This window comes from Phoenix dactylifera, chromosome 14 (genome assembly GCF_009389715.1).
Source record: "Phoenix dactylifera cultivar Barhee BC4 chromosome 14, palm_55x_up_171113_PBpolish2nd_filt_p, whole genome shotgun sequence".
NCBI lineage: Eukaryota > Viridiplantae > Streptophyta > Magnoliopsida > Arecales > Arecaceae > Phoenix > Phoenix dactylifera.
This window is the reverse complement of record NC_052405.1, coordinates 7,566,809-7,580,995: the sequence shown is the minus strand read 5'-3', so window position 1 is coordinate 7,580,995 and position 14,187 is coordinate 7,566,809. Positions and strand designations below refer to the sequence as shown.

Here is a 14,187-nt window from a genome sequence, read left to right as displayed (position 1 = left end):
CGGCCGCCGCTGACGCTTCCGTCAAGCCCCCTGCGTTCCTCACGGGCCGGGGGCAGCCCCCAGTGATAGTGTGGATCACGCCCGCAACGGGTCGATTCTGCTCCCGAGGCTCCGAGGGAGCCGGGTCGGCCGGACGCGGGTCTGCGGGGGGACGTCGGTCGCTCACATATCGACCGAGACGCCCCCGGCGGATGAGAGCCTCGATCTCGTCCCGAAGCTGGAAGCAGTCTTCTGTGTCGTGGCCGTGGTCTCGGTGGTACTCACAGTACGCCCGGGAGGGCCTCTTCCCAGGGATCCTCCGCATCTGTCTCGGGGCCGGGAGATCCTCCCGCCCCTTGATCTCCATAAGGATCTGGGTCCGGGGAGTCAGGAGAGGGGTGTACCGGTTGAAACGTCGGGGCGGAGAACGAGGGCGTGGGGCGCCGTGGTTCTTCGCCGGCGACGGGCTTCTGCGCCGACGCTGGGGCGTCGGGCTCCTCCTCTGGCGTGCCTCTTTCCGCCTTTTCTTCCCAAGCTTTGGAGGGATCTCGGCGGCCTCCTTGCTCCGGTGGGCGGCCGCCTCCTCGGTGTCCGCATACTGGTTCGCCCGGGACAACAGCTCTGGGAAGCTCCGCGGCAGGCGTTTGTCCATGGAGAAGGTGAGTCTGCCCTTCCGGAAGCCACGCTTCAGGGCTGAAAGAGCTACTTCCTGACTCAGGTTCCGGACCTCCAGCGTAGCCTTGTTGAAGCGGGTAAGATAATCCCGCAGGCTTTTTCCCTCGTTTTGCCGGACATCAAAGAGGGAGTCGGAGACCAGTCGCCGCCGGCTACTGACGGCGAAATGAGTGATGAAGAGGCGAGTGAACTGGTCGAAGGACCGGATTGAGTCAGCCTCCAGCTCGGCGAACCACGCCCTCGCCGGGCCACGGAGGGTTGCCGGAAAAGCCTTGCAGAGAAGGGGATCTGATGCTCCGTGGAGGAGCATAAGGGTCCTGAAACTCTCGACGTGATCCCGCGGGTCCGCCGCCCCGTCATAGGGCTCGATCGCCGGCATTTTGAACCCCGGCGGATTCGGGGTCCGCAGGATCCTCGAGGCAAGCGCCGGCTGGGAGGAGATCTCTAAGTCGGCGAAGGGATCTTTGGAATGGCCCTTCAGGACCTGGAGTTGTCGGTGGAGATCGTCCACCCGCCGGTCCAGGGAGCGCGACCGGTGGGTGGGAGACAAGGGGCGGCGAGAGGGGGACCGACTGGAGCGCGGGTTCCTCGAGGACTGGGGGGTCTGGGAACGCGCCCGGGCCCGCCTCTCGGACCCCGCGCAGCTCCGGCGGGAAGGTCCCGGCAGAATGGAGCGTGCTCGAGAATCCTCCTCGCGCCGGCGCTCCTCCCCATGGGAGAGGAAGGAGCGCGGGTTGAGGAGGACAGGCGAACGCTCAGGCAGCGGCGGCTCCTGAGCCCGCTGTGGCGCCCGGGACATCGCACCCTGCAGATTCTGCACCGCCTCCGCGAGGGTGCGAACCTGCTGGGTTAGCTGGTCGAACTGGGCGGCTTCGACCGTCTGAACGGGCGGTGGGGAGGTGGAGTGTTGCTGAGAATGTGTTGGAGATGCAGCGGCCCTCCGGCCAGAGGCGCAAGAGGCCCCGCGACCGGAAGCATTGGAAGCTCCACGACCACCTCGCCGTGCCATTACGATCGCTCTGAGATCCGTCCCTTCCTCTAGCGCCAACTGTTGCTGGGGGTCCAAACCGAGAACGATTGGCACAGCGGTGTGAACGGGGTTCCCTTGGAATTACTTCGGTTGCGCTCCACCTTCCGCCGGGAAACCTGCAAGCAAGCCTTGCACCACCACCGGGGTAGTGGGGGCCCTCCGACGATCAAGTTAGGGGAGATCGAAGGAGAAGGAGAGGTAGCAGGTAAGATAATACTCTGAAAAATCTTGCTTACCCTCCCCCTTCCCCCCCAGCCGCATATATATCAGGCTGGGGGGTTTTTCTGGGGATTGGTCATCGTGTGGCCCGATGGGGTTGCCACTGACATGGTCGTTACAGGGCGTCGTGGGGCAGCGCTGGGTACGGCCATGGCAGGGCGTAGTGGAGCTCCGCTTTGTACGGCTGTTACAGGGGATCGTGGGGCAGCGCCGGATACGGCCGTTGCAGGGAGTAGTGGAGCAGGGGGCCGCGGCGTGCCTCAGGGAAACAGTCTGTTGTTGTCAAGAGATTGCCGACTTGGGGCCGTAGTCTTCCTGGGCGCGCGTGCCGGTCACGTGGGGCATGGTGGCTAAGTTCCCCCGTAACAGTAACATATGATTTATTCAAATATCATCCACATCTGCATATGATTGATTCAAATATCATCCACATCTATAAGCCCTCTGGGTTGCCTCGAAATCCAAGGCTGGAGCTATTCTGTTGCTTTGGAGGATAAAAGATGTTGGGCGAAGCATTGTAGGGTTTCACGGTCGACTCTATAGCAGTTTTGAGTGAAGCTCAGCAGCTCCGACCAGGTGAAGTCTGGATACTTGCGTGGATTCTCTTGGCTCACCAGTGCCTCTGGGGGTCGGATCACTCTGTCGCCTCTTGCGCACAGAAAAAAGACTACTGATTGCCTCTTGAGTTGCGGGTTAACCACCGCTCGGTGCAAGCAACTCTTGTATATTCCATTGGTTAAAGCCTGCAAATTAAATAGACAACAAAGAAAAGATGTGTGGCGTGTATGAATATTAATAGGCCGAATAGATGAACATGTATGAAGTCATTTTTCCAACTAAAGATTATCTTGATTGCATGCACCAAATTTCATTTATCTTGATGTTATTTTGGCACTTTTCAAAAGCCTCACAAAGTGATTACCAAGTGGACTCGAAAGTCATTAAACACAATGCAACTATATCCTCTCTCTCTCTCTCTCTCTATTGTAACTATCTAAATCCAACAAATTAAGATATCTCTCAACCCAACAAATTAAGATATCCCTAATTTTTTGAAAAAAAAAATAATGAAGGCATTCCTTTTTTTTCTAGTTATTTCATCCAACAATTTAAGTTTCTTAATTGCCTTGCTCGTATGCTTGAGCCATTATAATCCAAGGCAAGTGATTCCCGACTCCCCGCCCCTCACTATTTATACGTACTTTTCATGTGTTCCTTTATTCTTCCATTCATTTCATCCAATATTTAAAGTTCCTCTTTTCTTTGTGAAATAAAATAGAATGCATACCATGAATGTGTCACCAATGTTGATCACCAGCGCGTCCGGCTGCGGGTTTAATGCTTGCCATTTGCCATCCGTGAACACCTCCAACCCTCCCACTTGGTCTTGAAGCAGCAGCGTGAGCCCGTTCGGATCGTTATGCGGCCCCGTCCCAAGCACCACCTCCGGCACTTGGCACGACGGATAGTAGTTGCATCTCGACACCGACTCCCCGTCCTCGAAGTATTCTCGGAAATACTCTCGATCCACCCCCAAACTGATCGCCAAAAGATCTATGATCCTCAGAGACAACTCTTTCATAGCTCCAAAATATCTCTCGTAGACCCATCTGCGATAAAGAAACCAAATGTTATAAATTAATGGATACCTTCAGACTGGAAAAATCCAAAGTAGCGTGCTCTAAGAATCACAGCGTATATATATAATACCCCGTTGGCTCAAAATCCTTCCCAAGGCTGGACACGAAGTAGCTGACGACGCCATTCTTAGATCCAACGTTATCATAGCCGAAGGAGAGCGTCTCCTTCCAGGGCAGCTTGGAGGAAAAGCGATCGGCATGGGCTCCGGTGTAGCCCCAAAAGCTCCCACGCTGTCGCTGGATCTTGAGCTTGGTCTCCAGGGGGAGTTTGAAAAGTTCGTCCGCATTTCTCATCGCGTCACGACAGAGAGACGGGTCGATGCCGTGGTTGATTACCTGGAAGAAGCCATGGGCGAGGCAGGCTTGTCGGATGATCTCAGCAGCACGACGGGTGGACGACTCATCTCCTTGGAGAAATCCTTTGAGGTCTACCACTGGGGCCTGGACTTCTTCCAAACAATCAGGCCTCTCGGACTGCGGCCAGAGGAATTCTTTGGGCACGTTGGTTTCTTTCTGGAGGAGAAAGGGATCAAAGATCACACGGCCGCGGCGGTCTTCTTCTTTGCTCGGGGCTGAAGATGGGTGCAGGAGGCCGGAGCTGGTGATGGAGGCCATGAGAGGATGGAATGAAGGAGTTGGCTCAACGTGAAGGGAGGTGGGATGAATGAGTTTAGGGGAGTGGTGAGGCTGAGAAAGAACTGAGTTTCATATATAGGTCGTATGATAGAGCGGACCATTAAACTGACGAAGCTCAGGGGTAGGAATTAAAAGCGATGAATCCTCATCCGACGGCTAGTTTTCCAAACCAGCAAAAGTCAATACGGACTTTCTAAGATGAGCATCCATATCTCCTACAATCCCTCCAACAGTTAGAATATAAGCAATAAATTCTTCTCCCATGCTAACGACTCGAACGGCTAGTTTTCCAAACCAGTAAATGCCAATGCAAACTTTCCAGAATGATCTCCTAAAATCTCTCAACATCTAGTCTTCTAATTTTTTCCTTCCTAAAATCTCTTAACTATCTATCTTGTAATTATCTCTTTCCTTCTTTATCCCAAGTGTTGCCCGATAAACAACCCAAGAGAGGAGGGGGGGGAGGGGGTGAATTGGGTTTTGAATAAAGAGTTTGATTTCTTTTTGATTTGCCTAATGAGATTATGAAAGCTTTCTTGATTTTAATCTAAGAGATAAATCTTAACTATAAAGAAAGAAATGGAAACGAGATACTCAAGGAACCACAACACAAACACAACAAGTTTTATAGTGGTTCGGAGCTAACCTTGCTCCTACGTCCTTCAAGTGTCGGCTCGATCTCAGTGTGCCAGAAACTAATCTTTCTGCCTTTTCTTATCGGAGTCGTCTTGTGTCATCTGGAGTCGGCTCGCCAAAAGTTGGAGGCGGCTCGCGATCTTTAAGTATCGACTCGATCTCGGTCCCGTAGAAAAATATTTTTTTGTTTTACTTTTCGGAGTCGGCTCGATATCAGTTAGGTTAAGAAATGGATCTTCTATCTTTTTGCTGGAGTCGACTCGGTATCAGGCGGGTTGAAATGAGTCTTCTGTCTTTTCTCCGGGGTCGACTCAATCTCAAGTGGGGTCGACTCGGGCTCTGTAGTGCCAATCTATCAGGAGTCGACTCGCCCAACCTGGGTGTCGACTCGAGGTCGTGCCAGATACCAACTTTTGTGCCAGAGTCGACTCGAGAAACTTTGGAGTCGACTCGAGTACAGGGCAAGACTGAAATGGTTCCAAACATTATAAAAAATGATCTTAAGAATCCTGAACCATTTTCTAAGTCATCCTAATGTATATACCAATATATTCCCTGAAACACTCACTTGAATTCATTAGTATAATATGAAATATACTAAAGTGTTTTGGACTCATCAAATCAAATAAGGGAACAACAATCACTCAACACCAAGGCCTTATAAATTGCTACGGTGCTTATAAATAAAAGCCCAGCCATGACTCTTAGTATGATAAAAAGAGTTCAACTTCAATACAATATTTGTTTTCTTTCTTTATAGTATCAGAACCGCAAGGCTAACCCCATCATACAGATCCTCCTATTGTCTTAATTTCTCATCATACAGACCCTCCTATTGTTTTAATTCTTCATCAATGGCGATAGCCTCTATCAATGTGGGTAACTTTGTCACTCTTTGTTTGAAGCAGGACAATTTTTCTTTATGGCGTGAACAGGTACTTGCCTTGGCCGAGAGTCAAAATCTTTTATGTTTGCTCATTGGTGAGACTCTAAGAAAGTGTGTGGAAAAACAGAGAGCTCAAACCATGGGAAATTCCTTCATTTCTATTCCTCACACTTAGCTGTTTACAGAGGTAGGCTTTATATAGAGTTGAATGAGACTATAACTAACTAACAAACTATGGTAACTGACTAACGTCCTGCCAGTTCAGCTGAAAAGATTCCAGCTCAGCAAACAACGTGGCTAAAAACTGAAAAAAACAGAATACCAATACAGGACACAGTAAAGAACAGAAAAGAAGCTCGAAAGAAGTTCATTCAGCCTTTCCCGCTCCTGTACTTCACTTTGAATGCAGCTTAAGGTTGAGACTGAAGCTGATCTGCTGCTTTATACTTCAATACCCCCCCGCAAGATGGAGAATAGAGATTGACTATTCCCATCTTGGATAAATGGGATCGAAGAAGAAAGAACGGCAAAGCTTTGGTAAAAATATCAGCTAGCTGCTGCTGTGTTCCAACATGAAAGGTTTCGATGCTGCCTTCTTGAATCTTATCTCGAATCAAATGACAATCCAATTCGATATGTTTGGTGCGCTCATGGAACACCGGATTGGCTGCAATGTGAAGTGCAGCCTGATTATCACAAAAAAGAGTGGCCGCTTGTGGATGAGGAACTTGAAGATCATGTAAAATGTAACGCAGCCATGTTAATTCTGAACAAGTAGTGGCCATGGCCCTGTACTCTGCCTCTGCAGAAGGGCGAGAAACAATAGATTGTTTCTTGGACTTCCAGAAAATCAGAGAACTTCCCAAGAATACACAATAGCCAGTCACTGATCGTCTAGAATCAGGACATGAACCCAATCCGAATCACAATATGCTTGCAATTGTAATGTAGATGAAGAAGAGAACATAATGCCTTGACCAGGAGCTGTTTTAAGGTACCTGAGAACCTTGTGGGCAGCAGCCATATGTGTTGTGGTAGGCTTATCCATAAACTGACTTAGAGTTTGAACAGTATAACTAATGTCTGGTCTTGTTATAGTCAGATACAATAACCGACCAATAAGCCGTCGATAAATAGTGGGATTAGAGAGAAGTTGGCCTGTATCTTTGCTAAGTTTCAAGTTTTGATCCATGGGAATTTTGAGAGGTTTAGACCCCAATGTACCAGAGTCTGCTAAGATATCAAGTGCATACTTCCTCTGACAGATGTGAATCCCTTTAGATGATCGAGCAACTTCTATGCCAAGAAAATATCTAAGGGACCCGAGATCTTTGATCTTAAATTTATCATCTAAGAACTGCTTCAGAACAGAAATTGAATCTAAACAATTGCTGGCCACAATAATATCATCAACATATACCAGCAAAACTGTAAAAATATTGCCATCCTTCTTAGTAAAAAGACTATAGTCGGCCTTTGATTGTGTATAACCAAAATCAAGAAGAGAATTAGAAAATTTAGAGTACCATTGCCGAGAAGCTTGTTTGAGACCATAAAGACTCTTGAGGAGTTTGCAAACTTGGTGAGGTTTTCCTTTTGTATAACCCGGTGGCCTCTTCATATAAATCTCCTCTTCTAAATCCCCATGTAAGAAAGCATTGTTGACATCAAACTGTTGCAAATGCCATCCTCTTACTGCTGCAATAGAAAGAAGACATCGAACTGTGACTAGCTTGGCAACAGGGGAAAAAGTCTCATGATAGTCAATTCCCTCCTGTTGAGTGTATCCTTTTGCCACTAATCTAGCTTTATATCTCTCCACAGTCCCATCTGAGTTATATTTAATCTTGTAAACATATTTGCAGTCAATGGGTTCTTTCCCTGGAGGCAAATCAACAATTTTCCAAGTATGATTAAGTTCAAGAGCAATAATTTCTGCTTCCATAGCCTTGCACCAGTCAGGATTTTGAATTGCTTGCTTATAGCTTTGAGGTTCAAGGTGAGTGGAAATGGAGGAAGAAAAAGCTTGAAAAGCTGGAGAAAAATGCTGATATGACAAAAAATTAGCTAAAGAAAAAAGTGTACCTGAAGAAGAAGAAGAAGATTGCATCTTGTCCAACGAAGAGACTGGTGAAGTGAGATTGACCTGCTGACAGTGATAATCCTGCAGATATTGAGGTGCTTTTCGAATTCTAGTAGATTTTCGAGGAATAGCAGGGTCAATGTGATCAAGAGGTTCAGTTTGGACAACATGTGGAGAGTCAGAAGTAATGTTATCATTGAGTATCAGAGGAGTATCAGTGAGTATCTTTTCTAATACTATTGAAGGAGACTGAGTATCAGAAGGAGAAGAGGTCCTATTAGTGGCTGCAATGTCATTTTGTGGAACAGTATGTGGAATATCAGGAGGAGGAGCAGAATTGAACATAGGAAACACCGGTTCTGATGTATTTTGTTCAGAATTGGAATTGGAGAAAATAGTGTGAAAAGGAAAAATAGTTTCATGGAAGACTACATCTCGAGAGAGAAAAGTAGTATTGCTATTTATATCAAGGACTTTATATCCTTTAACACCAAAAGGATAACCCAAAAATACACATTTTCTGCCTCTTGGATCAAATTTCTTTCGACCATGGGACAAGGTAGAAGCAAAACAAAGGCAACCATATCATTACATCGTTCCCAAGCTTCAAATAATGGATCCTCAGTATTCGTGGGCTTGGGAATAGCTCCATTAATGAATCCAAGCTTGTTCTTGGCTCTCAAGGCTCTACGCATCGCCCTGGACCAAGTAGCATAATTATCTGTGGTGAGAAGATCTGCAACTAGAGTCATTCCAGGATTATCACCATTCTCTAATCGGTAAGGATTTGCGGGGTCACTGAAGTTTAAAAATCTGGAAGTAGTTGATGAATTTGATGATGGGTTTTGAATGGAATTGGGTGTTGGGGAGTGCTCTGTATTTCTTGGAATTTCCGCCATGGCTGATAACTCTCATAGCTCTGATACCATGTAAGAAAGTGTGTGGAAAAACAGAGAGCTCAAACCATGGGAAATTCCTTCATTTCTATTCCTCACACTTAGCTGTTTACAGAGGTAGGCTTTATATAGAGTTGAATGAGACTATAACTAACTAACAAACTATGGTAACTGACTAACGTCCTGCCAGTTCAGCTGAAAAGATTCCAGCTCAGCAAACAACGTGGCTAAAAACTGAAAAAAACAGAATACCAATACAGGACACAGTAAAGAATAGAAAAGAAGCTCGAAAGAAGTTCATTCAGCCTTTCCCGCTCCTGTACTTCACTTTGAATGCAGCTTAAGGTTGAGACTGAAGCTGATCTGCTGCTTTATACTTCAATAGAGACCCCGATGCCTGTTTCACATGTCTTTTGTCCTGAAGGCTCTAATGATGGATAAAAAGAGATCAATCCAGAATATGTAAAATGGAGAAAATCAAATCGCCTTCTGCCTGGGTGGATCATCGGCACACTCACAGAGGAAGCACTCAGTTTAGTAATTGGTCTGGACACATCCGAAGAGGTGTGGACAACACTCAAGGAAGCATATGCGCAGGCTTCACAGGAAAGCGAGTTTCAACTGCAACAAGTTATCTATATGCGTAAGAATTCTAATACCTCCGTTAATGATTATTTACGTCAGTTCAAAGATGTTTTGCATTTTGACTTTCTTTGTGCTTTGGAAAGGAAAGCTGGTTTATATTCTTCTTCATATGCTGCAACAATGCTGTGAAAAAATAAGAAATTTTCATCTTAGCATACAGATGGGCGTGCCCAGTTTATGCAGTGTGGGGAAAGCACGAAAAGGGAGGCGCGGAGAGGGACACATGGAACCGGCGGGCGGGGCCGAGACCGCCCGCGACCCATTCTGCGGAGACGAGAGATCTTTTCCTCTAAATTAATGGGATGACCAAAAACTATATGACGAATCCAATGACAAAACCACAGCTGATGTGTAGTTCGCGGGTCCCATTTCCATCGGTTCAGGGCGGGTTGGAGAGAAGGGAGATCTAGTGAATTATTTGCGAACCTATTTATTGTCATATGACAAATCTTTCCATTTCTGAAAATGGATATGCCTTCGCCTCAGCTGCAATCAGCACATTCAATGAATAAAGGATTGCAACATTATTTCCTTCAGCTATAGCTCTTGTTCGTCATCTTATGCCTTCCATCAGATTGTATTATGCTTCAAAGGACGTACCAGATATGGTATAAAAATTAGTAGTAGAAAATTGGTTGTTCTCTTGTTTTAAAAACTCTCTCAAGCTTCTATAAAATTTGGAGTTTGTGGCCATTCTAGATTCTAGTGCTTTTTTCTGGGAATCTTTGTAAAATTGTTTGAAACTTCCAGACAAAGAATGCTCTATGCTTATTAGTCTGGATGGGGTTTCTTTCCTCCAATGCTTCTTTTTACGAGTATCAATATTTTCTGTTCCGATTATCAGACGCTTGGTTTGGAACCATTTAGCTTCTTTTTTTCACATCTGTTCCTCTTCTCTCTTAACAATATAACTCATCTATGTCCCTCATCTCTTTTGTAAATATGGTTAATCTAAAACTGTGTCTCCTTTTTGCCTCCTCTTTACACTAAAATAATAATAATAAGGCAGACTGGCAACCTAACGCCGTGGACTCGACGGCCGATGACTTCAGCAGTGACCGGACCAAGATTCCACCGACAAGCTCGGACTAGTTCTATATAAGAGAAAGAGTAATTATGAGAGCCTCCTAGATTCACTTTAATTTTATATTGAATCTGTTTAATAAAAATTTTACTCCTCCTCATTGATCTGATTGGCGTTTTTTATTTTTAACTTCCTCACCTGTGCGCAGAGTTAGCATAAGTGCGTACAGAGCAGGCATAACCTCGTAGAGAACATACCTCGCCAGGTTAAAATAGAATCTTGTGTTCAAACTAAAATTCAAATGCCAGCTAAACAGAGGAACAAGTGTTCGAGTTCCCCTTGCAAAAGTTTCTACAGTCCTCGAACGGCTGCCAAGTAAAATTGCTGTTATCAACTTGAGTTGCCGGCATGCACATCAAAGAAAAGCCCAAGGCTTCCAAAACAAGTACTTATGATGTGAGAAAACTTGTAAATGGATGACATACCCCACCTCCCCAAAAGAAGAAGAAGACAAAGTAGTAGAAGAAGTTCTTGCGTAGGTTTTGTGATGGGAGTTACCTTTCCGCGTGCTGGCCCTGTTCCAGGATTATCGTGGCTTTCCTGCTTTCCAGGATTCCTGCTTTCGAGAAAGTAAGTCCACCTCGCCGAATCCACGACAATCCTGGAACAGGGCTAGCTCGCGGAATGGATGCAGTACCGTCTCTCTTGAACCCCGCTGGGTTGGGGTGACTCGAGCCACGACTCGATGAGATCGAACGATAGCTGCCAAAAGACGAACAAAGAAAAGATGAGATTAATTGTTGCTGTAATATTACAGTAATAAGGTTGTATGGTGTTTGATGGTGCCGACCTGGTTCTCTGCAAAGCCCATTTGAATGATTCTATCTGGGTTGGTGTTTGGGTCGTAAGGGTTCTTCTCATACTCCTCCCACCCCAGAAAGTAAGAGGAATCCTGTCCATGGGAGTCGCATGCAGCCTTTCTTGAGAGCAGATTCTTTTGCATTAATTTGTTGTGTGGGAAAAGGATGGAGGGATGAACAAGAGGACACGCTTCAGGAGATTGATAACAATAGAGGGGGGAAAAAAGGCAGAGGAGAAAGAGCAAGAGAGTACTCTTGGTTGATGCTTGGTTGCTGGAGGGAGAAAGTAGTTCCATATATAGAGAATTTTTAACTCGAGGAACGAGCTAGACGTGCCTTCTAACCAGCGAGGACAAGTGGCATATTTCCAAGTGGTAAAAGGGTTGGTGCAAGTTGTGTCCTTCGCGTCACCTTCCTTCACGCGAACCCACATTCGTCCCCGGTACAACCTGTCCAGGTAAAAACCGAACCGTGAGGCGGCTAGCCAATTGCGTTGATATTTTGCCAACATTTATAAGCATCGGTCTATTTTAAATCCTCACTGCAGTACCATTTTGATAGTGCCGTGCCATTTTGGTATTGTGTCAGCGTCAGCAATATTTATTCTAACAACGCTTTAAAATATCGTTAGAATTATTTTTTTAAAACAAAAATTTAAGAAAAATTAAATTTTGTATACATTATTTACTAAACAAATACATAACAAAAATCACATATATAACAAAAGTTACATGTCACAATCAAATAGATTATTCGGAATATTCATATTGTCAAATATGATTACATTTATATTGTCAATTTATATTTACAATGTGTTTCGAAAACATAAAAAATATATATATCGAACTCCTAAATAAACAGTCTACGAGGTATCAGGGGTCGATGGCATCATCGTCATTATCTCTTCGGGTAGATGCAGTATTAGGAACCTACAAGAAAAAAATAGAAACTTTAGAACTTAAGAATATGAAAATCATTAAGCTCATACAAAAATACGTTATAATTATGTAAAATATTCAAATAGATGTAGTTATTTATCTGCGGAGGGGCAAAACTATGCAATATAGATGAAATCTGGTCAAGCTGAGCCCTTAAAATTGTATCTCTATCTGATGGCTCTTCCTCAACTCTGCAATATCGGCATGATGCTTTGCCTTATCTGCTCTATCTCTGTCTGATGGCTCTGCCTCAACTTCGTCATATCAATATGATAGTACTGTCTTATCTGTTGTATTTCTATATGCTGGCTCTACCTTATCTCCTTCATCGTTGCCTTTAGACTACAAACCTCTGCAGTGCTACTATCTTGTCTGGCATCTTGAGTATATCTGCTCACTACAAATAACTTAGTGCGGGAACTCCAATGCCATAACCCTTCACTCAACTATAGCGCTTTGGGACTATCATTTCGGCGAACACCTGAGCTTCGACGCGACTGGTCACGCCGGATGATGATGACTCCCCGACGCGCTCTGAAATAAGAGATGTAGCCTTGTTCTATATTTCTCATAAAAAAGTCACATATTGATGTTTGAAAAAAATAAAAGTAATAAAAAAATCATTGCACAAATCAAAGATGAATATATACAACTTTATCTCTCGATTCCTTGTAAACAAAGCTACCATCTCAGTGAGTATGAGTCATCTTATAGAACTCTACCTCACCAGGCTCCCTCCTGTATACTTGTAGTTACCAAACCACAGTAAAACTAAACCACCCCTCTCAATACTTTTCCTACCTTAGCTCAACAATTAATGCCATTGGTTATCATCCTCGAGTCATTATTTCACCCTAAGTAACTATGTCCTCACTCTCTCTACTTGTGATCGTCACTGCTATCATTATTAAGGAGCAATGACTTTTTCGGAAAAACAGCTCCTTTTGTTCTTTTATTTATTTCACCGAATAGTTGAAGTTCTTCATTTCTTTGGCGACATGCTCAGCATTACTAAACCCTGATGCAAGGAATCCCCGATCCCGCTCTTTGCCTTTTATTGTCACAACCTTGTCCCAACACTGTCTTTGGTGATATGCTCAAACTCAATATATCCTAATATAACAATATTCTATCTCTCTAATTGTGATTGTCACTATCTTAGCCCAATAGTAAATGTGTCCTATCTTTGAAAATAATTAATGTGCTCCTATTGGGTGTATAAAAGAAAAAGGAAAAATAAAAAATTGACACCAATTCATAACTTATAACAGGTCTGATGTGAGCTATCTTCTGTGGTTCAAACATGTATATGTCGCAAAGAAGAAATCTTAAAAGAAAATAGAATAGATGGATCCCATATCCTATATGAAAGCCCAATCTTTTTAGGGCCTATCTGGATATTCCTGCAGAATTGGGATAAAAATTCTACATAAATTATTTCTTGTCCGTTTAGTATATATCTTCTAAAATATGTGCATAGATTATATTTAATATTATGAAAATCAGGCTTTACCTAGCCTGTGTTAATTGGATCTCTTCCAATTCATTCTTGTATGAAAAAAAAAATTTGATGAGATAATTTTTTTCTCCCCGTAGAATTGAGGCTGGCCTTCTCTGAAAAAATTCTTATGAATACTATGAAATAAGTCTTTTCCGGTCCATGTTCTTATGAATTTTATTAGATGGTACAGAATCATCCAAACAGACTCGATCTTGAAGTTTGAAAGAGTCCAATAAATAGAAGGGTCGGAGTTGAAACTAAGTTGGACTTATGTAGTGATTTGCTTGGAGACATTTTTATCGGACGAGCTGAGCTCCAATTAAGTGTATCACCTAAACCTCTACCTCTTATCTCTTTCTTTGCATAAATAAAGAAGGGAAGCAGCCCCGGAAAAAAAAAAACTCCATGTCGAAATGCTTCTTGGGCTTAAGACAGCTCTTCCATCCTCTTCTTTTCTTTCTCCTCTCTCATGGTTACGTGCCATTCTATTACAAGCCATGTGATTATATTCATTCTATTGTACTCTTGAGTGCATGATT

At 44.3% G+C, this 14,187-nt stretch overlaps 1 protein-coding gene across 1 annotated transcript; it reads right to left on the bottom strand.

Moving 5' to 3' along the window:
- Positions 1 to 3,137: 3,137 nt before the first annotated feature.
- LOC120113129 (gibberellin 20 oxidase 2-like) lies at positions 3,138 to 4,158 on the bottom strand. The gene is made up of 2 exons (XM_039133943.1): positions 3,614 to 4,158; positions 3,138 to 3,513 (listed from the first exon to the last, which is right to left on the bottom strand). Exons 1-2 carry the CDS (start codon positions 4,156 to 4,158, stop codon positions 3,138 to 3,140), a joined length of 921 nt encoding a protein of 306 aa, XP_038989871.1.
- Between the last annotated feature and the right edge of the window lie 10,029 nt (positions 4,159 to 14,187).